This window comes from Eublepharis macularius, chromosome 10 (assembly GCF_028583425.1).
Source record: "Eublepharis macularius isolate TG4126 chromosome 10, MPM_Emac_v1.0, whole genome shotgun sequence".
NCBI classification, from domain to species: Eukaryota; Metazoa; Chordata; class Lepidosauria; order Squamata; family Eublepharidae; genus Eublepharis; species Eublepharis macularius.
Genome location: NC_072799.1, coordinates 67195644 through 67221569, shown reverse-complemented (window position 1 = coordinate 67221569; position 25926 = coordinate 67195644). Strand labels below are relative to the sequence as shown.

At 42.5% G+C, this 25926-nt stretch overlaps 1 protein-coding gene across 3 annotated transcripts in view; it reads right to left on the bottom strand.

The window, feature by feature from the left end:
* Positions 1 to 25926, bottom strand: part of PALLD (palladin, cytoskeletal associated protein) — a 275578-nt gene that overhangs the window by 122374 nt on the left and 127278 nt on the right. For all 3 annotated transcript variants that reach the window (XM_054989776.1, XM_054989777.1, XM_054989778.1), the window contains 2 exons: positions 15599 to 15718; positions 12724 to 13069 (listed from right to left, as the gene is read on the bottom strand). In XM_054989776.1, the coding sequence (XP_054845751.1) occupies positions 12724 to 13069; positions 15599 to 15718 (466 nt within the window). The remainder of the gene's footprint in view (positions 1 to 12723; positions 13070 to 15598; positions 15719 to 25926) is intronic.

Genomic DNA, 25926 nt, shown 5'->3' with positions numbered 1-25926 from the left:
CAAATAGTGACCTGGCCCCTTTGAAATTGACAGGGACAAGTACAACAAGTAGGCCTGAGAGAGCCCCCAGGTTTGCAGACAAATATCAAAAGCTTTTTCAAAGGGGGGATTAAATTCCACAAGTGCATACAGCCCCCAGGAAAGAGAAAGGATAGACGGGGATAGGGGCGGCGGCCAAGGTGGCCAAGGAGAAGGCAGCTGGGGAGTGAGAGGGATCTTGCTGTAGGCAGGGAGAGGGAACAGGGAGAAGGTGGAGGGGAGGGGAGGAGTAGCCACTGCTGAGTGAGCCAGGCAGGCAGAGAGGGTCTAGGCAGGCTGGCTAGTTAGCAAGTCAGTGGGTGGGCTGTGAATGGGTAGGATTGCCAATCTCCAGGTGGCATTTAGAGACCTCCTGGAATTATACCAGTCTCCAGACTACAGAAATCAGTTCCCCTGGAGAAAATGAGTGTTTTGGATGGCCGGCTCTATAGCATTATACCCTGCTGACCCCTCCCCCCCAAACCCAACCCTCCCCAGGCTCCATTTCCAGATCTCAAAGAATTTCCTGACCAGGAGTTGGCAACCCAACAATCAGGTGAGCAAGTAAGAGCATGAGATAAGTAACAGGAGGAAGCAGTGAGGAGAGAAAAAGCATGAGGACAAAGAGAGGATGAAAATGGGAGGCAGGGAAAGTGAGAGAAGTGGATCAAAAGGGAAGAAGAGTGCCTGTGGGGGAAAGAAAAAGGAAGAGAAGGCAGTGGGGGGAGGAAGGGGGCTGACAGGGGAAGAGAAAATAAAAAGAGTGGGATTCCCCACCCACCCTGGCCATGAGTTCTGCATTTGTGTGTATAAAATGTCAGTAAAAGACTCTGGGCTTTTTTTAAAAACACCCTTTCCTCTGAGACTCATGTCCACAGTGTTTCCCTCCATTTTAAAATCATTGTCAGTTCTATTTTTACAATGGCTTCTACCCTAACATACCAGCACACACAGTCTGAAGGTGTTTCTATTGCATCCCATTTGAGGAAACTCTACTCTACTCCACTCTAAAAAGTTCTTTTTAAATTCAACTGAAGAAAACTGGAAAGAAACTCTGGAAGTAAAAGTCAAATAAATTCCAATCCCAATCAGGATGGAGCTGGGGAATCCACTCATCATTAATTGAGAGATGAGGCAGTTTCTTTACATGCCTTATCAGAGAAATGTGAGTTTGCCGTTCCATAATACATGTAACAATCCTAAAATTCCATTACTCTCAGTGGAAGTAAGTGTTTAATGGTGTGCTTAAACCATCAGTATCAATGGACTGTTTGTCACTGAAAAGTGCTGCTAGCTTTCAGAGATCTTGTTTGATGGAAGTTGTCTTTAAAATATGCTTTTTCAGCTTCCCTTTTTCTTCATTTCAGGTATAGTTTTCACCCTGTTAAACTGTTTTCAAGAGAAGCAGAGCACTTGTGAAACCGCTACATAGACAGAGAATTGTACTAAAATCCAGCCAAGCTGTCAGACAGATCACCATTATCTATTGGGAAATGGAAATAAGTTAAGAAAAAGAGAAGGGAGTTTGCATGCAACTCAACCAATTTTTGATACAAGAGCCCTGGATTTTGCTTTCCAAATCAGATAAGCAGGACCTGAATAGCTAATATGAAGCCTTCCTCTGACATAAAGCTGGCTGAAAATTCAAGAAGGAACAGTAAAAGAGAACGAGTTGGGCAAGTCTTGCAGTGATCATTGGAAGTTCTAAGAAAAAGGAGAAAAGGGTGGCGGAAAATCCAAGATATTGGCTGGCATCAATAACTTTTGTATGCGTCATAAACAGCAAACAGACACAAAACAGAAACTGGAATCAGAGTATGGAGAATCTACCAAACTTATACAATTCCGTCCAAGGCATCAAAAAGGAGCTCTTCTTTGATCTAATGATTAGATATACTATCAGAGGATGAAGAATGGGCTCCAAAGCTGTTCCTCTGAAAAAGCCTCAAAGCAACAGCAAGAAAGGAAGAGCTGATGCAAGATTATTAGATAACACAATTCTTCTGCCCTTTAAAAAGTTATTAAGTTAGTTCATTCATCGGCTGTTTCCACACACGTTGGATAATGCACTTTCAATGCACTTTAGTTATCCTTTAGAAGTGAATTTTGTGTTTCACACATGAAAACCCAGTTCCAAATGATCACTAAAGAGCATTGAAAGTGCATTATCCAACGTGTGTGGAAGCAGCCATCCTCTGCCCCATTAATAAGATCAGGGCTTTTTTTCTGGGAAAAGAGGTGGTGGAACTCAGTGGGTTGCACTTGGAGAAAATGGTCACATGGCCAGTGGCCCCACCCCCTGATCTCCAGACAGAGAGGAGTTTAGATTGCCCTCTGCGCCGCGGCAATCTAACTCCCCTCTGTCTGGAGATCAGCGGGTGGGGCCACCAGCCATGTGACCATTTTCAAGAAGTTCCGGAACTCTGTTCCACCGCGTTCTAGCTGAAAAAAAGTCCTGAATAAGAGCAGAACTACAAGTGACAAAAGGCACAGGTTGGACACTTGTCAGCTTCCCTCAAGTTTTGATGGGAAATGTAGGCATCCTGGTCTTGCAGCTTGGCTCTCCGACTGCTGTCCAATGGACTTTTCAACTGTCACTTGTCCAACATTCCGCCAAGCTGCCTACATTTCCCATCAAAACTTGAGGGAAGCTGACAAGTGTCCAAACTGTGCCTTTTGTCACATGTAGTTCCACTCTAAGATGGACAGCATTTCTGTGACCCTAATCATATTTTATACTAATCGGCTTCAAGAATATAATTAAAGTAACAGTAAAAACCTTAAGCCAACTTTATTCATAAGTGCTTAGGATCACAGACTTGGGCTGGAATGATATTCTGCTGAATTTTAATTATTCTCTAACTGCAACAATGAACCCACAAGTCACACTGGCCAAGAATTAGCTATCCATATGGTCTCTGTACATTAATTCAATTCCCCTTCCCTCCCAGTGCAATTGTAAGTAACAGCCTAATGGGATTATTAAGATTGGCATAGATGCATTCGGTGGTTTCACATTTAAAGCACATGCAGTTTTTGTTCTAGGAATTACATAGCTAAGTTTGGCTCTGATGGCTATCCTTAAGTAAAATGGCCCCTTGACTTAAGCAAGAACATCTGCATCTCTGCAGCTCAGTTTTTTTAAAAAAATCACACACACTGTAATGATTATTGATCGAAGGTTGAAGGGAAGCTACAGAAAGGGGAAGTAATTTACCTCTCTCTCCCAAGAGCTCTGAGAATTCTGGCAACCATAAAGATGAAATCTGCATTTGAGTTAGCAATGATGAATGCAGGAGAGAAGATGTGCACAGAGGAAAAGTGACAAACAGTAATGAAATGGGGTAAAAGAAAAAAAAAGTCCCTTCACTTTCAGAAATAATGCAAAAAATAATGGGCGTCTTTAATTTCTTTTTGATGTTGGAAGTTTAAGGGATAGTGCTAGTTCATCACTTCTTCATGGTATGTGTTTATACATTTCCATTACAAAAGTTGGTATAGAACAATCTTATGCAATTTTATTCAGATATAAATCCCATTCTGTTCAACGGAACGCTGCCAATTAAGTTTGCATAGGCCTGTACTTGACCTGAGGCACGTCTACCCAGAAGTTTTATTCCAATTTGGTTATCAAACTGAAGACCTTATTTTTTTGAGCATCCACATGACTTCATGGTCTAATTGTGCTCCAATTATCCTTTCTCCATCCGTGGTAAGCTCTTTCCAAATCTGTTTTTCTTTTTTTAGAAGACTACAGTTCAAGTGCACCCTGACCTGGACAGCCCAGGTGAGCCTGATCTCCTCAGATCTCAGAAGCTAAGCAGGGTTAGCCTTGGTTAGTAATTGGACGGGAGACCTCCACCAAAGACCAGGGTTGCAGAGGCAGGCAATGGCAAACCACCTCTGTTAGTCTCTTGCCATGAAATCCCCAGCTGGGGTCACCATAAGTCAATTATGACTTGAGGACACTCCCCACTACCACAGTCCAAGCGGATTAGGTGATCTAAAAAGGAAGGTGAGCTTTATCCAAGGTGCCACTCATACTGGTGACATCTTTCTTCCCTTGTCCACTACTGGCTGCCATTTTCCTTGAGGCACCATTGGAGGGCTTTTTTTAAAGGACTTTTTAAGAAATCAGAAATTGCTAGATTGCCATGTTTATTTAGGAATTTTTCATGCTGCCTCTCCTGAGTCCTGCTATAGTGCTATAAGAATTTGTTGCAACAATCATACTAATTCTTCTAAATTCCCAGTTTAGAAAAAGAAACTTATTGATAGTTGTTGTGGGTTTTCCGGGCTGTATTGCCGTGGTCTTGGCATTGTAGTTCCTGATGTTTCGCCAGCAGCTGTGGCTGGCATCTTCAGAGGTGTAGCACCAAAAGACAGAGATCTCTCAGTGTCACAGTGAGAGATCTCTGTCTTTTGGTGCTACACCTCTGAAGATGCCAGCCACAGCTGCTGGCGAAACGTCAGGAACTACAATGCCAAGACCACGGCAATACAGCCTGGAAAACCCACAACAACCATCGTTCTCCAGCTGTGAAAGCCTTTGACAATACAAACTTATTGATAATTGACATTATTGATATTATTGATATTTGTTATCAATAATGTTAACAGCTTTTCCTTTTAGAAGAGGGCTGCCAGCTCCAGGTTGAGAAATTCCTGGAAATTTTGGGGGTGGAGCCTGGAGAGGGCAGGGCTTCGGGAGGCAGGGGACCTCAGCAGGGTATAATGCCTTACAGTTAGGGTGCCATTCTCCCGCTCAGGGTGGGGGATCCCCTGCTCCTACCCTTTTGCCCCCTGCACCCACTTACTTGGCCAGCAGGGGGGTGCACTCCGCAGGGAGCCCTCCCTGGCGGTGCGACGTGCTCCCGCAGCCACAGTGGCCTGAATGGCGCCCCGCAATGCCCCACAACAGACCTGTTTCGGACCTAATTGTGCCGCTTGGAGAGCGCAGGGAAAGCACCGTTTGCCCTACATGGCCACCTTTGACCTGCATGATGGCATCACTTCACGGAAGTGACATCATCATGCAAGCCAGGAGCGTGCATGCCCACTAAGCACGCGAGTGAAGAAAAAGACCCAGGACAAGGCAAGGTAAGTGCCAGGCTCCCAATCTCCTGCCTGGGGAGCCAAGGGACCTGGCAACCCTACTTACAATCCACCCTTCAAAGCAGCCATTTTCTCCAGAGGAACTGGTATCTATGGCCTGGAGATCAGTTTTGTCAATCTCCAGCCACCACCTAGAAGCTGGCAAACCTAGCTTAACAAGATAATCTTCTCACTTCCAAAGTGCACTATTTTGTTGTAACTTAGGAGGAATTGGCTAACATTCTTCAATTTTTATTTATTTCTTCTCTAATGCCCTTCCAACTTAAAATCACCATATTTCTAAGCAGACTAAAATTATAGCAGGCCACAAGGTAACTTGGCCAGGCTTACATTTCCTTTTACGCTTGTTATCATTTGGCCACTTTTTGATCCTACATAAATAGGCTTGCCACCCCCCTGCCCAGGTTGGAGGAATCCCTGCCCCCACCTGCTATCCCTTAGCCCCACTCACCTGGCTGGTGGGGGGGGGAGATGACTGGAAGGAAGAAGCACATGCACACGCTTCAGGGTGCACTGAAACCAAGCAGAGTAAAATACACCCTTTTGGAAGTGATTTTTACTGAGTTTGGCTTCAGTGCACTCCTCCATTGCATTCATTTTCCAGTGAGATGGAGGTACCATGGGGCATGCTGAAGCTGAGCTCAGTAAAAACCACTTCTTTGCAGGTGATTTTTACTGAGCTCAGCTTCAGTGTGCCTGGCAGCTCTTCCGTTGAGCCAGAAAATGATGTTAGCGGGAGGTAACTACCCTGCTTCTCCCTGCCCCTTCAGGCCCCTGTCCCCCCCCCACTTTGGCCCCTGGGGCCCCTGGCAACCCCATGCATAAAATAATAGCCCCACGGAATGAAAACATCCATAAAAGCAAAGAGACAGTCATCAGATAACTTTATGTGATCCACAGTGCACAAATACAGGGAGAAACCACCATACCCACTAAATTTCATGCTGCTCCATTCTCACTGTTTTGGAGAAGGAGGAGGAGGAAGAGGTAGGAGGGATGAAGATGATTAAAAAGTTAACATTAACATTTATTGGTTTCAAGTGTGACCTAATCTGTAAACACATCATTCTTCAAAAGGACACAAACCTATTTGTATAAAGAGAACCAAATTATCTCATTTATACTCGCAAAGTTGAAACAAACCATTCAGCAAGGAACAGACTAAACATGAAAGGATTAAGAATCCAGAGATACTACTTTATTAATTAAAGATCATGGTACTTAGCATTTCTAAACACAAGGTCTACTCTGATTGCTTTGTTCTTTTCAGGCAGAAAGGTAGCTTAGACTCTATTAACAGACATTCATTTTGAACACCTCATGGTTAACCTAAATAATATTCCAACAATAGGATAAAGAGGGAGTAATGCTCTTTTAAAAAAAGGACCTGTCAGCTCTTCTACAGGAAGCTTCGAGTACGCATGAGGGTGTCAACATGTTAAGTGTGTGCTCACCTTGGCTGAGAGTTTGATTGTACTGAAGCCAAATGAAATTACTAAATCCTACCCGAGATAACCATTATTCTTCTAAATGTCACTCTTCTCAGCACTTTGTGAATATGTACACTACATTGGAGGAAAGTTCTCTCATTAACAGAAATCATTTGTAAGATTCAACTCATTGTATCTAATGGCATCAGTGATCCTTCGAAAATTATTGTGCAAGACACTATAGACTCAATCCAATGACATCCTTTTTTACCAAGTACAGGAAGTTTTTTCATCTTCACTCCCTTCCACAAAGGCACATTTTGCATTAACCCATTGTCCTGCATACAGCAGCATATTCTGGTCTAATAAGGAATCCTCATTCTTCTATCAATGCATACTGGGAAGTAAGACCCACCAATTCCCGTGGGACCTACTTCCTAGAAGTAGTGGTTAGCACTATAGTCTCCAAAAACAATATGGAAAAGCTGAGCTCTGCTAAAATTAAGAAGTGTTGACTCACTTGTGGGATCATTTGACTTTTAAAAGTCATATAGAAATGTCATATAAGAATTTCAATACTAAGTTAAATACTTATAACAAAGTATATCCTTACAGTCACAAAGAATTGCATTTTGTGTCAATACAACTGCTTTAAAAGGACAGTTTCATGATGTTATGACTGCAACCTTAAACAATGAGCTTCCTGTATGAAGGGCCGCACAGATTACTACTCACATCACATGAAATGCAGTGGTTTTCACCCACTAAGCTGCTGGTTATGAAAGTTAAGTAATGTACTGCTAAATAATCAAGTATTGTACATGCATAGATGAAGTAGGCATAAGGGTCAAACTTAATTAAATGGTGGGACCGGACTGCTATGATCCAGTGTTTTTGAAATACTAAAAGAAACTGCCTAACGCCCCAGTTCAGGTTGAAACCACATGCAGTTTGGAAAATTCCTGGAACTTTTGGAGGTGGAACTGGGGAAGATAGGGTTTGGAAAGGGGAGGGAGTTCAGCAGGGTATAATGCCATAGAGTCTACTCTCTGTAGATGTCAGTTTGTCTGAGGGAACTGATCTATGTAGTCTGGAGATCAGTTGTAATTCCAGGAGATGTTTAATCCCTCTTCATCAAGGTTTCACTTATTGAAACCATTTCCTTTTGAGCTATTAGTCCTCAAAAGAAATTAGATGGGATACTCTCTTTTTCCTCTGAGGACTAACAACAGCACAATTGGGCCCTATTCGTATTTTTAAAATTCTAGGAGGACCTAATCACAGATATTCAAGTGTCTAATCTGTTTTGAGCCTATGTCATTACAGTAATTACTGCAGGGAAGTTGTTACAAAAGGGAAGCTCCTTTTATTTGCATATGAGAACTTCTATATATAGGACTACGCAGGATAAAAAATAACTTAGTCCAAACAGCAATGCCCATGTATGATAGTTTTATGCTTTTCTTCCATATGCTGTACTTGCCTGTAACTGTTGTTCATCTAGGTCTTCATGCAGGCACATACTGGGAACTGCGCTTGCATAGGCCAGCCACTCGGAACAGGATCTTTCCTAGCTTTTAGGCTATTAAGGGGGGGGGGCAACCTCTCCCGCAGCCGCTCTGAGCCGGTTTTTTCCCACCCAAACGGCCACATGATTGGGGAGGTCGCTCCCCCCACAGAAAGGCAGCCGATGTTGCCTGAGCCCTTGTGGAATGAGCTCAAAGAGCAAATGGACAGGGTATATTGGCAGTTTTATAGCATTGTCTTATTGCTGACACCACCCACCTTGAAATTGTCTGAGAGGATGCAGCCTTGCCCTTGTTAGGGCCAGAATAGCACAAAAATGCTGACTCCTTGCGAAAGGCTCAAGTCTTATCCTTGTAAAACAGGATGGCCTGTCGAACATCTAGCGCATGCAGAGTATGCTCCTGAGGGGTGGTAGGATTAGGGAAGAACACAGGAAGCGTTATCACCTGTGATACATGAAATATAGATACTAGAGCCAGTTTGGTGTAGTGGTTACGAGTGCAAGACTCTAATCTGGAGAGCTGGGTTTGATTCCCCACTCCTCCGCTTGAAGCCAGCTGGGTGACCTTGGGCTAGTCACAGTTCTCTGGAGCTCTCTCAGCTCCACCCACCTCACAGGGTGTTTTGTTGTGGGGATAATGATGACATAAACTGCTCTGAGTGGGCATTCAGTTGTCCTGAAGGGCAGTATATAAATCAAATGCTGTTGTTGTTGTTATCAGCAGCAGCAGCATCTTGAGTAGAAACTGTTTTAATAATCAACAGGACCCAAATATCTGACAGAATTTCCTGCCATGCCTTTAAAAACTGGAACAACCTATTTACAAACTTATGTAAGGCCACCAGACCAGGGGATTATAGTCAGAATTGGTTCTTCTGGTTCTGGCCCTGCTCCTTAAGAGCTTGTCCCTGATTGGGGCGGGGGGGGGCAGTCTTAGAGTGTCCATTCTGTTTATTTCTAAAAGAAGGAGCCCTATATGGATACTATTGCTTGTACAGTTGTTAACGGTAGGACCTATAATCCCATCTCGGTTGGTAGTCATGTCTCCCATAACACCTGTACGCTGTTCCCCCAGTGGTAGCTGGCAAAACACCATAAGCCCTGTCTGTCTATCTTTTTTCTTCTCGGACAAATACTCGTCTGTCTTATCAGTGAACAGAGGCACCCTTGAAAGGCATGTCTTCAATTTTTGCACAAGTTTTTAGAGGGAGGGGCTGTCGACCTCAGCCATGCATGCCTGCGCACTACCACTGCTGTACCTAAGCCCCTCATTAGCACACTAGCACTAATTTGCTGTTTAGACAGTATCTCCCCTTTGTCATAAATGAGCTTGGCAAGTGGTCTCTTGTCCTCTGGCAAGGACTCCATAAAGGTAGCCATTTTCTGCCATAAGAAAATCTGGTACCCGCTCATAATAGCCAGATAGTTTGCCATTTTAGTTGTCAACGCAGACCCAGAGTATAATTTTCTGCCAATGGCATCTAACTTGCAGTGGAGAGACTGCCCTGTCTCTTTTTAGATTGCTCAGCAATCATCAAAGATGCTGGCGGATGTGTGAATAGGTAAAGGCATTTATCTTCCTTAATCCTATCAAGGGATTCCGCTTTCCTTGCAGTTGCTGGAGTCGATGCTGGTTTCTGGAACAGGCTGTCCATGTACGGTATCAATAAAACCCTCGGTCATTATGAATGCAATGATGTCCAGCATATTTGAATATATATATATTGAAGAATAGTATCCTTCGGTTTTCGGTTAACCTTAAGAGACATCAACGTTCAGCAACTTTGCCATACGAATCATCTGCTTCAAACAGAGCTTGAAATCAATAGTTGGGGAACTCTGGTCAGCATCCCCGATGATTTCCTCTGGGAATGGTTCGAAAGTTCCTGTCGGGCTACGCTCAGATGGTTCCCTCTCTAGGTCTGACTCTGAATCCAACTTCCGATCCGATGTGATGGTATGCGACTGTTCGTGCCCACTCGGATTCGAATGGAGTGGGGTTCATGATGGAACTAATCGGCTTGACATTGACGGGGCATACTATCCAGCTTGGTAGAAATCTCAATCATAGGGGTAGTGTATTGGTGGGTAAGGAAGTCCCTATGGGGGAGGATGAAACAGCTGCCGCACTTGATCCACTGCAGCATAGGGCTGGGATTGAACTTCTCTCTCCCTCATGCCCTCTTCACCAGAGGAAGGGGGCTAGGATGGGAGCTCCAAGCCCTAACCTTCCTCTTCCCTTTATGCTTTGATTTATCTTTCTTCTTCAGCGGTGGATCTGAAGGGGATTCTTCGGTTCCGGTCATCACCGGAATTGCTGAAGTCCCTTCAGCGTCTGGGGAGCTGTTCTCAACTAAAGCCACACTCGCTACAGAACGGACTGAAGCGGAGGTATTTTGCAAACGGGAACGCTTCTGCTGTCAACCCTGCTGTGGCTCACCCAGATCCGAGATTAGGTCCCTCTTTGGGTCCGATCTTGACGACGACTCTTGGGTCAGTTCCGACAAGGCTCTCACTGAATGCTCTGCCAGGGCAGATACCTTAACTGCCAGGCTGCTGGAACTGGACATCGCTTTCTGCCAAAGCATTGTTCTTAAACGGGAGGTATGATCACCTCTTGCCTTGGGACAAAACTTGCATTTCTCAACAATATGTTCTTCACCAAGACATGCTAAACAGAGTGAATGGCCATCTGTTTTTGCCATTTTAGTGCCACATTCCGAACACTTCTTAAACAGAGATTTGTCCACCATCTCTCCTCAGCAGTAAAAAGGGCGTATAAGCCAAACAGAGCGAGATCCAAGCCTCGAGAGCCTGATGGCTTCGTGGATCCAGCAGAGAGTGGCCGAACAACGCTCTCTCCCTCTCCCTCTTTTTTAAAAAATATTTTTACACACAATAACAACTAACTATTGAACAACTACAAACTTTAACAACTAACTACTATAACTACACTAACTGCAGCAGAAACAAGAAAACAAGCCTGAACACAGAAGAAGAGCGATCCAAGACACGGTGGCAGAAAACGAACTGGGGAAAGGAGGGGGCGACCTTCCCAATCACGTGGCCATTTGGGCAGGAAAAACCAGCTCAGAGCAGCTGCGGGGAGGTCGCTCCCCATTAATAGCTTAAAAGCTAGGAAAGATCTTGTTCCGAGCAGCTGGCCTGCGCAAGCGCAGTTCCCAGTGTGGGACTGCACTGAATACCGTCGATGAACAGCTGTGAACTGCAGACTTAATAGCACCACGAACCATTGGGTCTATTGGTAGACAATAAACAGATGGCAAATAGTGTAATCAAGTTAAGCTGCTTTAATGTATCACGAGAATAACACCTCAAGACTAAACTTGAAAATAAGATGGATGCAAATATTCAAGTTTTGAGTCCTTAAGCAAATCAGGTTTGTACCTAGTTAGTTTCATTTCTTATGATAAATTAATTTTTAAATTCTGAACTAGATGCAATTTGTACACTCTGCGACAATTTTGCAAGGAAATGGAAACTCCTAGCCTCTTGGTCATCAACAACTTTGGTCACCTGCCTCTTGTCATCTCCTAGCTATGGTCCCTCAACTGTCTCCACCCTTCCTCCAACTAGCCATCTTCACTCCCTGAGCCAACAGCAACACCACCTTCTCTTCCTGTGCTTGCTCTCTCCCCAAAAGTGCTTAGGCCTCTGGATTCTGTATTAGTAATCCTGTTACTTAAGCATTTAGCTGGCATGTTTAAACTAGAACATGTCCTCTCTTGAACCTCAGTATAAGTCAAGAAAGCCACAATAATTTGTAGCTAAGTCTGAATACAGTAATGCTTCCAGCATATACCTGAACCTGATGCTCAAAATCCTGCTCCCAAAGAGATTATGATGTCATTCCACAAGAACTAAGTCTAAACCTCACAAATAACCACAAGAATGGTTTTGTCTGATTTTCAGAGACAAAAAGAAAAAAATGGAGGTTTTTTTTTAATGTACATTAATAATTTGACCTAAAAGTGAACAAAGCAAGACTGTTCAATTTCTGTTCAGCCAAATAATGTTTCTTCTCGCTTATTTTCTGCCTTTCTCACACAAACATTTCAAAACATTCTTTGCTACTTTTTGAAGTTTGAAACAAGTATCTCTGCACATACACTGGACAAAAGCAGAAGCGAAAAGGGATTTGTTCTGAGCCATCCGTGGCTTTTAACCCCATTAAACTGTAATACAACACAGCCTATAATAATTGCCATTCCAGATATCATTTGCCAGAATCCGTCCACTTACTTATTACTGAAAGTTAACCAAAATAACATCAGCAGTCTAGTAAGCTAATTCATTTTACAAGTTATCAAACATGGAACACAATACTCAGGACGGAAATTGGGTTTGAAGAGACAGCAGAACATTAAAATTAATACGTTCTATGGCCTGCTTAACACATGGATGTTGAAGCAGATACACAGTCATACTTAAAATTGTCCATGCCATCATGTGTCCAAATTTCACATTTTAGATATTATTTGTAAAGACCACACCTATTGAGGCAGCAGTGTCTCACAGCGTGCGCGCACACACACAATGCTTTTCATGCTTCTAGCAGGATATACATACTTTTAACCAATCAGCATTGCACAAAACAAGGTAACTACTCACAGTTTTGGCTTGGCAAGCACAGGTGGTGGTGTTTTTGTGGGTGAAAGGAGGCCACTTGGATGAGGAGCAGATACATCAGGTTTGGCATTGCCATTAAACACCCCATTAACTCCATGACTGGGATGGACCCCATTGGTTTTCTTGTCAGCTGCACTGAGCTGGAGTTGAAGGGCTGCTACGCTTGGTCTGAATTCAGCATTGTTCATCTGGTGGCTCTCGGGGTGCTTCTTTGGCGAAAGCTCAACAGCACTAATCTCGAGACTTGGAGGTGGAGGTGGGAAATGGTGGAAGTCGTCATGGTTCTGTTCCCTCACTGACAAATTAGGCATGGAGTTTTCAGAATCAGCTAAAGCGGGAAAAGAAGAAGATAATCCTGTCTATAAGGCTGTACCATAACTACTAACAGATAGCTTGAATGAACTTCCAATACAGCATCAGTTAATGGAAGGTGACACTACTATTTTATTTTCTTATACTTGACAGCTCTGCCCAAAGGACTGTCTTCCTCTCAAGTTCTCATGAGTGCTGGAACTGATGTAATCATTTTGATGAATATTTACTCACTGCCTTTGTCCTTGATGTAGGTAGAACTTGTTGCCAGATGAGAACAGTAATTGATCGACGCACATTCAGTACTGGCTGAGCAACTGAACCACATGCATCAAAATTCTGTTAGCACTCACCACAGACATTCAACATCTTTGTGCGTGAGAACTGCTAATGTATTCCAAGGTTTAATATATATTTCTGGTTTACATTTTATGTTAGCATGAGGATTTCATTTTCACTTGTCAATGGAGCTTACTTTTTTCCATTTTGCCTCTGCTGCCACCTAGCCTTAGGATCTCAGCGTTAAAAGCTGCCAGCCCAGTTTAACTTTCTATTCAAGTTGGAAAAACAAAACTAAAAACTAATATTTTTAATTTATAAACAGTGGTTGTCAGTTAACACAGTCTACTAGGGGGCCAAATGTTCAATATATACTTTTTAGTTAGTGGGCAGTTTTGTCGTTGGATGGAACTGGCAAACTTTTTGGCTGGCTGCAGAAAAGAGCAGGAGCCCAGTAGCACTTATAAGACTATAAGAAGTGAGCTGTGACTCACAAAAGCTCACACTCAATCACAAATGTTGTTAGTCTTATAGGTGCTACTGGACTCTTGCTCTTTCCTACTGCTACAGACAGACTAACACGGCTATCCATCTTGATCTATCTCCTTTTGGCTGGTTGGCATAATAACTGAAATATTTCTAAATGTGCCTAAAATGTCCTATTAGCTCCATCATAATTTAAAAATATATATATCTGAAGATTTAAGAAGGCAGAGAAGGGAAGATTAAAGGAAAAGGATCCATTATAGCATTGGGTCAGTGGATACCACACTGGTGCATACATTTTTCCCTCATAGCAGCGCAGTACCGTTTGTGCATCACATCCTAATCCATGCTCAAAATGTTCCATTTGTACCTAGATGTAGTTGGAATTTAAGATTGTCTTTTCCTGTGTTTGATAAAATATAATAAAAAGGGATTCTGGTGCACTTTAAGGGAGGTACTGTGGCTCAGTGGTACCGTATCTCCTTTGATTGCAGAAAATCTCCAATTCAATTATCACAGAAGTGGTAGTGGGTAAAATGAAATACTTATTTTATTTATTTAATTTATGTTGTTTATAGTCCATCTTTCTCACTGAGACTTGAGGTGGATTACACAGTATGAGATTAGTACAATCAGTATCAAGTACATTCAATACAGTATCCAGGACATTTCATAAACAAGTTTAAAAGACATAGTATTAGCAAGAATTCAATATAGAGTAGAAAAAAATACTGAAGCAGAACATAATCAATTCTAGGACTAACATTAGACAACATGGAGCACTGGTGGTACATAGGAGGACATATTTAATGCAGCAAATATGTAAGGTAATAGATGAAGTCTATGGTCCCTAACTCATTAACAAAGCATCTGAGACCCCAGCCCTACAATACAGCCCTCCCATTTGAGTAAAAAGCCTTTTTGAATAGTTCGGCTTTGCATCATTTACGAAAAGCCAGCAGAGTGGGGGCTCTCCTGACTTCATCAGGCAGGTTATTCCACAGGATAGGGGGCACCACAGAGAAAGTGCGTGTACGAGCTGCTGCTGACTTCACCTGTGTGCAGCCTGGCACCTGCAGTAGACCCTGTTCAGATAAGCGAAGCTGCCGTGGAGGAACATAGGGAGGGAGGCGGACCTGTAGGTATGCCGGACCAAAGCCATGAAGAACTTTGTATGTAATAACTAATACCTTGAACTGAGCACGGTAACTGATGGGTAGCCAATGGAGCGACTGTAGGATGGGAGTGATGTTCATGCAAGAAATACATCTTCTTGAGATCCTGGAGAGCTGTTGCTGGTCAGAATAGGCAATATTGACCTCAAGAGACCAACAGCCCGACTCAGTATAAGAAAGCTTAATGTGTTTATTACTGGCACTTGGGCTGTAGCAATGGCACAGCAGCACAGTACTTTCTTATGCAACTGCATTTTTACAATAGGTCCTCTGAAATAGAGACTCAGGGCAGCACGGTTGCAGATGCTTGACAGTACTTGACCATCACAGCAGGTGCTTTTAGAGAGATAAAAATGGCTCCCTTGCTTATAGCCTACAGTTTAAGATAATGTAGAAGCCTCTTCTCCATGTCAACAGTGCACATTCTTCCTACCCAGACACAGAATAATCAGTCAACAAAGGAAAATGTGGAAAGACTAAACATGAGAAAGAACCAGAAGGGGAAACAAGACATCTCACTACATTTCTGCAGCTGTGTGCAAGAGCAGCCAGAAGACATCACAAAGTTTATACTAATTAAATATTGTGTCAACACTTCTGAATACCTGATAGCACGGTCAGTTTTGCACTGCTTGTCACTGATCCATAATCATTTCTTGCTGTACACATGAAGGTTCCTGCATCTTCAGGAAAGGTCTCTGCAATTACCAGAGTACATATCTCCTCTAAAAAGGAATGGAAACGAGTCAGTGAACAGGTGAGCTATTTTGTTTTCACTTCACAAAAGTACCTATGGGGCTAATTTAGCCTGCATTCTAAAATAAAGCAATCTCAGAAAGTTACAAAATGTAGGCAAGATGTGTCAACCCCAGGTAACAAGCTTCTCAACATGAGAAACATATGGAAATCCTCATGTCAGCCATTAAACAATATGTATACATACTGAAAGTGTGAGTCTCCCAAGTAACTGGGATCAAGGAGACAACATCAAATCATTACATAACTCTATAAACAGCAGAATTAAAACAACCACCAGAAAACAACACCTTCAAAATAGTCCAGCAAAGACTGCTGCCTTCCAAAACTCCCATGAAGCAATCTTTCTGAGAATCCAAAGGCTCTTCTAAATAGTTGTGTTTTACAAGCAAGAGAGATGGAGGTTTTCCAGGCAATCCTATGACATTGGCATGATAACAGAAAAGGTCCACAAGCAGGCCGAATCAAAAAGTACCCCCATCGGGGCTGGGTCAGAACGAAGACATTGTTGGAATGAGCAAAATTTCCACACTGGCTCCTATCAGGATACGTAGTGCTTTAGCTATATGAGCCCCAGGTCATGAGGGCCTTAAGGATAAGCACTAGCACCTTGCATTGGACACAGAAGCTGATAGGCAACCAACGCAAAGATTGCAAAGTGGTATAACCTGATCATTGTGACCTGCTCCTAACACTAGAAGGGCTGCCACACTTTGCACCAATTGCAGTTTCTTAATGGTCTTGAGAACAGCCCAATATAGAGGTGTTTAATAGTCAAGGTTCAAGATTATTGTTAGCACGTGGTCAGATCGTCTCTTCTCCACTTATAAACCGTAAACAGCCAACAAAAACCATAGAGGAATCCTTATATATGGCAATAGCATAATGGATACCACTTAGGGTTATATGTGCTTATGTTTATGAAGGTTCTAAATTTTGCATCTTACAGATTAACTACATGCTACAATCTCTCTCATGTTTATTTTGACATATTTTTCTCCTGCAAAAATTAGCACCTAGGAGAAGTGTGGAGAGATAACTTTAAAAAAACAAACAAACCCATCTTATCCTTACTGTTTTCTTACTGGAAAAAGCCATCCTTGAGTTGTTTTTACTGAGGAAAATTTACAGATTCCACCCCCAACAATATGAAAGCAGCTAACTGGTTTTTTCTCCACAGAGAAAATGACAGGGGAAGAAAAGGTTCCGCTTTCCAGGATATGTCTTCCTCTTTGATAAACAATCCTGGCAGCCAAACTTGGCAAAGGAAAAAAGTCATTTAAAATAAACATGTAAGTTGAACCCTAATATGCCACCCAATATTTTGTATAAAGACTGTGCAGTACTTGCAAGATACAGCAGCGCTAACAAATATTTTATTTATGTCTGACATAATTCTCCTGTCCCACATTTTCTCTCCACGACAACTCTTTTAGGTTGGTTAGGCTGAGAGTGTGTGACTTGCCCAAGTTTACCCAGCATGCCTCCATGGCAGAGTGGAGATTCAAACCCGATTCTCCCAGATCCTAATCTGACACTCTAACCATTACACCATGCTAGTTGAAATATAAACATATTGGTCACCCACTTCAGCCTAAGTCTTTCCAGTGCTGCAAGCTTGGACACAGTCATAATTTCTTAATTATCCAAGAGACCTGTCTGCATGCAGAGTGATCCATTTCTGCAAGCAGTTCTAAATTTAAGGCAGAGTTTGTCACTTCAGTGAATAAGAGACAGGAATTAAAATGGAAAAAGAAAGAACCAGATATGCCATTGCATTATCTGACACAGAAGGCAGTATATTGCCATGGCTCACAGGAAGTCTATATTTTCACCTCTAAAAGGAACATTAAAATAGCATATATGTTTACAGAGCACTACATTTCTAAGGCAGAATTATGGAATTCTTCCCAGTAGAATCAAGTGCCTTGACTACAATAAATGACCTCTCACAGCTTTTACTGTGGAGTTTCCCCCTTCTAATTATCTGATACTATTCAGCTTTTTAAAATATTGGATTGCCCTTCCTTTAAATTGAGAAATTTGGCTTCGTGGTGATCAAAATTTGGCCTTCAAAATTACAGATGCAATGCAAGCCAATCTTGGGTTTGCCTCCAAAGAAGCCAGCCCTGGCTTCTGGCAACCACACCTGAATGATACCAATATTCGCAAACACAGGGTTTCTAGCACTCCGATTTTCCATACATGGCAAAAAAAACCCCTAAAACGTATGTAGTGAGTGCCTGGGTTGTCACCTCTAGGTTCGGAAATTCCTGGAGATTTGGAAGTGGAGCCTGGGGAGAGTGAGGTTTGGGAGGGAACTCAGCAGGGATGTGATCCAATACCGTCCATCCTCTGAAGCACCATTTTCTCCAGGGGAACTGATCTATGCAGTCTCCCCCACTGGGAAATTAGCAACTATAGCCAAGTGACTCAAACAGGAGGAAACTGGCTTCAAAATCTAAGAGTGCATACTCTGAATCATTTCATGATTGCCCTTTAATGTATATTAGTCATCTTGTTGGGGTTTATGTATTTACTTTAGTTCTGTTCAGGGCTTTTTTTCAGTTGGAATGTGGTGGAATGGAGTTCTGGAACCTCTTGAAAATGGTCACATGGCTGGTGGACCCGCCCCCTGATCTCCAGACAGAGGGGAGTTTAGATTGCCCTCCGCGCCGCTCAGCAGCACGGAGGGCAATCTAAACTCCCCTCTGTCTGGAGATCAGGGGGCGAGGCCACCAGCCACGTGACCATTTTCTCCAAGGGCAACCCTCTGAAGTTCCACAACCTCTTTTCCCAGAAAAGAAAACCCTGGTTCTATCCCCCCTTTCTCCCAACAGGGACCCAAAGCGGCTTTCATCATTCTCCTCTCCTCCATTTTATCCTCACAACATCCCTGTGAGGTAGGTTAGACTGAGAGTGTGTGACTGGCCCAAGAGCAGGGTAACTTCAGTTGAAACAATAAACAATATAAAGTGTTGCTCCAAACCAGTACAGATCAATACGGAACCAGTAAAAATGTAGCTAAGTAGTAAATAATACAAAAATGCAGGTAAAAATAATTTTTAACCATATTTTGGTTAATTTGTTTTGGTATTATTTATTATTATTACTATTGTTTTTATTATTTATTATTTGATTAAATTTCCACCGGTTCCATATCAATTGGTACTACATTTGGAGCAATATTTCCACTATTTTTGTCCTTTTCAGTTATCCTTCTTTTAGCCGTGTTACCCTTAAGGTAACATTTGTCTCATTCAAAGGCATAAAAGGTTGCACATCTTTTGTGGCTCCGGTCTCACTACTTGAATGAATATGTTAAAAACAAATGCAACCATGCATAATAAGCTAGCATTGCCTTCCTCCTCCTTAAATGATTGTATCCAGGAAGCAGTTCTTCATGGCAGCTGATTGGTATCTTAATTAAGTTAGCATGTTTTTCTTTTTAAAAACCATCAAGTATTAAAACACATCCAGGGACTTCCTGAGCTGGAGACAGTCTGTAAATGAAGGGCCAATTAAAAGGTCCACTATACGATTCCCACCCCCCACCCCCCTTTCCGACAGCAGAACAGTTTCTGTTGGCAACAGCGAGCAGTCTGTACAATGTGACAAAAATGTGGGCTGGTATTCCGTAGCGCACCGATCTTAATCTCCTCTAGATGGTGATTAGGGAACGATCATGCCAGACAATAGGCAAGGCCTCCCCCTGGCTGCCCCACCCCAGCTAGGTAGACTTCTCAAAATGTTAGCAGTTTCAGACAATGCAAGGTCATTTGGTAGAATTAGCTGGGTAGATTTCCTTTATGTGTAAAGCAAATTAGTAATTTTGTTACTGGAGCAGCAAAGTTCTCAAGTAGCACTGCTAGTTCTGCACTTCTCAGCAACCTCTGATACCATTTAATCTGCTGGACCACTTCTCCGATTATTTTACTGCTGCCTAGGCCACAAAGACAAGGAAGTGGTACACCAGCACTAGTCCAGCAGCAGGGCTCCTCTGCTATAATGTTCCATAAGGTTCTAACCTGTTCAACATCTCCATGAATACACGCGGCGAGGTTGCGCCAGTGTCCTGATGATAGCTAGCTCTATTTCCTTTCCGTTTCTGAGCCAGGAGTGACAGGGGCATGTTAAACAAGTACTTGGGAGTTGATAATGAGACATGAAGGCTAACAATGTGAAGCTCAATCCTGACAAGGCAGAAGTTCAGCTAGGAACTAATTCAATGTTAGTAGGAGGTTGTACACAACCTACGCTGGATGGGGCTGCACTTAAAAAAACAGGTTTGCAGTTTAGTGGTGCTGTGTTAGACCTGTCCTTTATTTTGGGCAGCTCAGATAACATGTGTGTTATGAAGTACCTTTCTAGTTTACATTGAGCAGCATGGCTGCTGCAAGTCTCCAGGAGAGAGACAGAAGAACATAAATAACAATAGTCAAGCTAACAAGTAGGCTGATAACAGCAATGCATAATCCATGAGGCTGCCCTTTAAAACTATCTGGAATCCAGTTGTTCTGAATGAGGCAGAAAAGCTGCTAACTGGAATGCACCAATTTGATCAGTATGTTCTTGGGAACTGTTATGACTTTTAAAGCCCTAAATTGTTTTTGACCAGGTTAGTTTGCAGGACTGCCTTACTCAACAAAATAATATAACAACAACAACATTCGATTTACATACCACCCTTCAGGACAACTTAATGCCCACTCAGCGCGGTTTACAAAGTATGCTTTTCCAGGGGTGATGTCCCATTTGTTGAATACTCATCCTAGAAAGATCCGTATGATTCTATTCACCCAGATGGGAAAAACACTCTCTCTCATGAGAAAAGGGTTAAAACGCCTTTTCCCAATGTTGTACCTGTACCAAGTCCATCCTCTCAAGATGCTATTTAGAAAAGTTTAGCAACTCTAGTTGTGCTCTATGTTGCGGCTTCTAGCTCCCCGTCATAACTCGGTGATCCCATTTTAGATTTATCTGCCAGCTCACAGCTGCTGTTCTCTCCCCCCTCCCCCGCCACCCAATTCTTTCTCCTCTCACAGCTTCAGCTGGGCCACCTTCAGCATTTCATTCTCTGCATCTGGGGCAGCTTTTGTCCTCTCCTGCCCTGCTTCCTTCATCCATTCCTCAGTGTTCCCTTGTGTTCCCTGTACACCCATGTTCTTGGGAAAGACATGTTGGAAAGCACCTAAGCAGACTGTGGCAGGAAACAGGCCGCTCTAGCAAACGTGAGACTCGTGCTGCCGCAGCCACTCTGACGGAGGTTGTTTTTAAAAAACAGCTAAAGCAGCCTGTACATCTCTTAATTAAATGAAATGTGGAATAATTCCATATTACAATTACAAAGCAATGTAGTCAGTGAGATCTCCAGACCTAAGCCTGTGTGGATTGCAATCTTTATTCAATAGCAATCACTGTATGTGATACCAATTAAACTGCTAATTGTTATTTGTACAGGAAACATATACAACCTGTAATTTATTTATATTAAAGGCTAGCTCACTCCAGCCTGGAAGTCCAGAGTATGAAACAATAAAGTAAAAGAGAAGCTATGTGAAGAATCCAGTAAAATCAAATTGAAACCAAACAAAAGCATCGCAGGCACTCAGAAGCTCAACTTGCACCAGCTTGTTCTCAACCACGACTTCTTTTTGCTTTTTAGAAAGGGTCTCATACTTTCAAAAGATGATTTAAGCTTTGGTGATTCTCCAAGAGACGTGAGATCCACAGTTGGGTGGCAGCCACTGAAACCCTCTTTATGTTCTATAACCACCCTAATCTGACCAAGAAGGTCACAACAGAAGACCATTGTTAGTTTGGAAAAATTTAAAGCCTAAGTATCACAAAAGAAAAGGAAAGCTTTTGGATTAATCTGTCAGTTCATTTAGCTAACGAGAACATTGTGTTGCATTGGGGCTGGCTCACACTTTGCCTGAACACAGAGGTTATCCTGGGAATGAACCTTTGGCCCCTTTACACATCTCCGTTTTGCTTTAGCAACCACTGCCTGTGACAACATTTAAACCTTTTTCCACAAAGCAATAATTGTCTGTGTGGCTCTCTCGTTGCTACTGCGAGTGCAAAGTCAAACGAAGTGTGGGAAAACTGCTGTGTGGATGGATGGAGTCAAAGTGAGGAGAAAATGGCTGTGTGGACATTCTGTGACCTCTGCAAATTTGCAGGGGTAATGGAACACCCACACAGCCATTTCCCCCACACTTCACTGGACTCTGCCCACTGCTACCACCATTCCCTTCCTCACCACTGGAGGGCTTCTTCAGGTTTTCATAAGAAATGCCACTGCTGTATCAAAAAGTCCTCTGATTTGGGGGGCGGGGGGGGGATGATGGCTGCAGAGGGTCAAGGGAAATGGCACTGTAAAAACACATACCTGCTTGACCCCACAGTGTGCAAACATGTTTTAAATGTGATCTTTCCCAAAAGATCATATCAAACCAGGTTTAGAAAAGATCAGAGCAAAGCTGGAGAAAAAATTGTGTGGCTGCTAAAAAAAAAACCCATACAAAACCCTGCTCCTGTTTGAATGCCAAACCAGAACAAAATGTCTGTGTGGAAGTAACCAGGTGAGGAAGACCCACTGAAATCAATGGACTTAATTCACAAGTAAATGTGTGTCGACTGGGTTGTAAATGCTTCATATTAGAAGTATGACAGTACCACAGATTTTCAACTTTGATCTTTGCCTTCCCTTTCGGTGCAAAAATAATTCTAGGAAGCAAACATTTTCATTAAGCTATTTTAACATAATTATGTGGTCAGCACTGTCGTAATTCAAACCCACCAATTATGACTGTAATTTTGACATATGGAAAAACTTGTATTCTACATTCAACCTTGGTCCTTTGCCTACAGTAAACAAGTATAAGGTATAGAGCCAGTGTAATGTAGTACTAAAATTCTGGAGATCTGGTTCAAATCCCCCCTCAACCACAAATGTATTTGGCTGACCTTGGCCAGTCACTAACTTTCAGCCTAACTTAACTCACAGGATTTTTGTGGATAAACTTGAGGGTACCCTGTTTGCCATCCAGAGCTCCTGGAAGGGAAGGTAGGATAAAAATGTATATAATAATAAAGCAACACCATATTTAGTAGCGACAGTCTGGAAACTTGGGTTGTAAAGAAGAAAAAAGTTTCAGACAGAAAAAAGGACTTTGTGAGAAACTTGAGACAACCCAGTTTCCACAGAGACATAGAAACGACCAAACTAGAACAATAGATGGTATCAAGTCACTCTTGTGAAAACTTTTACATGTATTCATAATTCCATAATAGAAAAAAAACTTGCTGACACTTCATATTAAGCAATCTAAGTAATTATGGGTGCATTTTACCATTCACCCACCCACATGACAGTACTAGCTTGATTTTGAGGAGACATTCACATGAGATTAAGGGAAGAATTATATGTTACCAGAAACACAGGATTGCTGCCAAAATAAAATAAAAAATAAATAAAATTGTGTCCCTCTGTACTCAAGCTTGCCCCCCTGCTATTTTACAGTAGCAGCACTTTCTGTGTGAGGCAATATCCTTAAATTGTACACTTCCCCAATTACACTCATATCATTGGCTTCTTCTGGCTGGGGTGAGGAAATACATGACACAGAGTAATTGGTATAACATACAGAAGAGAGCTGAAGAAAAATACTGCCATTTTGTTAGCAATCTTATTTCTGTGGTAAAAACCAAGATGTAGAATTAATATAGATGTGAGCTGTATTGTAGCTGCATGTGAATAGATGAAGCTTCCTTATAGTGAGTTAGACCATTTGTCTGTCAAGGTCACCGTTCTCTACTCAGTCTAGCAATGACTCACAAGGGCCTCGGGCAGAACTCTTCCGCATGACTCACTACCAGTTCTTTGATGATTGAACCTGGAACCTTCTGCATGCAAAGCAGGAGCTTTGCCAGTGACCCACAGATATTCCGCTGAATGAGGCCACCACCTAGGCAGGACAGCTTGTCTGGGTTTTCACAACCTGATCAGCAACTGTCAGAAATGAAGGTGCCTATTTCTTTGGAAAGATCCAATCTGCTGAGCACATATGGTTGCTTCATTCACAAATTTCCCATAGCCATATGGGATTGTCTCATGGGAAAGCTGTGAAGAACACTTCGTACATCCTGGTTTTGTACTGGCAGTGTAACATCTGATGGATCAATGAGATGCACAAATTCAGATATGAATACAGCTCAAGGTCTTTCTTTCGACATTTACACCAGAAGTATTAACAAAGAAGTGTCCTAGCTGTATGAACACCCTTCATTTCTGGTGTTGCATAGTCTTAAGCCACACAAAGAATCCACTGAAGGATGGAATTACTAGCTTCATTGACTAATCTCAAAGTGCTTCAGGTAGTAGAAATCCCACATGGCCAGAATTAAATGAATTAAATGGCAGAAACTTGTGGAGAGAAGAATTCTGATATTTCCTAACTTTGCAATCTGCAGAAAGCTTGAATCACATTTCTATCTGTGCCTTTGCTTCTTAATGGGTATTAAAATATATTTGTTAAAAGATCACTGATCTCCAAGGTCCTATTTTAACCATCTCTTCATGGCAGCTGTTGCTCTTCAGCTAACCCATGCAGACTTCCAGCAGCACTGAGGGCCAGCTTAGTTATTTTGTCAGTTTAGATGAATATTAACTTTGCAGCCTGCCCTTTCCAAAGCTCCACACAAATGAATGGATACTTACACTCCTGCACTTTAGAATCTATTATCCAATGATTTGGGATGAGCAAGGGAAGGAAGAAATTGTGTTTTCTGCTTGAACATTTATCCAGTGAATCCAGAGGCCTTGGAACTCTGCTGCATGAGTAGCTGTCTGTACTGGTCATTGGATTAAGACAACCATGGCTGTGTCAGACTGATGAACTATCAGACTTTAGCATGCTGCCACCACTTTCTTAGCCAGGACCGGTTCATGAGAATGTAAGAGCCCCAATGGAGTAGACCAGTGGTCCATCTAGGCCAGCAACCTTTTTCACACAGCTGCCCACCAGTTGCCCTAGAGGGCCAAACCAAGAAGGTACAGAGGCCGAGGCCCTTCTCTGCTGCTGCCTCCCAGAGCTTGTATTCAGAGTTCTGTAGATGGAGGTTCCCTTCAGCCACTATGGCTAACAGCCAGTGATGGACCTCACCTCCACAAATCTGTCTAATCCCCCTTTGAAGCCATCTATGTTCATGGCCATCAGTACATCCAATGGCAGTGAATACCATAACTTAATTACTCATTGAGTTAAGAAGCATCTATTGCCCATCAACTTCATTGGGAGCGCTTGAGTGTTAGCGTTATGGGATAGGGAGAAGAAGTTAGCTTCTGTAGCACAGTGGTTAAGTGGTTCAGCTATGAATCAGCACTCTACTGGTTCAAATCCCACTACTGCCATGAGCTCAGTAGGTGGCCTTGGGCAAACCACTCCTCATAGCCCCAGCTCCCCAGCTATATTGTGGGGATAATAATACTAACTTGTTCACTGCTCTGGGTGAGGCACTAACCTGTCTAGAAGAGTGGCAGCTGTTGTTGTTATCTTTATCTACTTTCTCCATCCTCAGGGGTCTTTTTCTATACTGAAAAGTCCCAGAATCCTTAGCCTTTCCTCATAGGAAAGGAGCTCCAGCCCCTTAATCATTGGGGTTGTTAAGAAAGTGCTGGCAGCATGCTAAAGATTGATAGTTCATCAGTCTGACACAGCCATGGTTGTCTTAATCCAATGACCAGTGCAGAATTCATGCAGCAGAATTCCAAGGTCTTGGTTCAGGTTTGTTGTACAACTGCAAGTATCCCAAACACTCTAGAGAGCTGGGTTACATTGCATTGGAAACAAGATACACTTACAGACCTATTACTAAGACAAAATAGAACTTAATGGTAGTTTAAAAGGAAGGGGTACAAGGAAAGTGAATTTTATTATGGATTTGTATTGTTAAATTGCTATCCTGAAAACAAGCATTAGTAGTTTCTGTAAGTTTCAAGTAGGTAACCATGTTGGTCTACAGTAGATGAACAAGATTCAAGTCAGGTAGCACCTTAAAAACAATAAAGAGTTTCCAGGGTATAAGCTTTCAAGAGTCAAAGGTTCTATTGGACTCAAACCTTGTTTCTGTAAGGTTTCAGTATGGAATTGCCGATGTGCTGGCAACCACA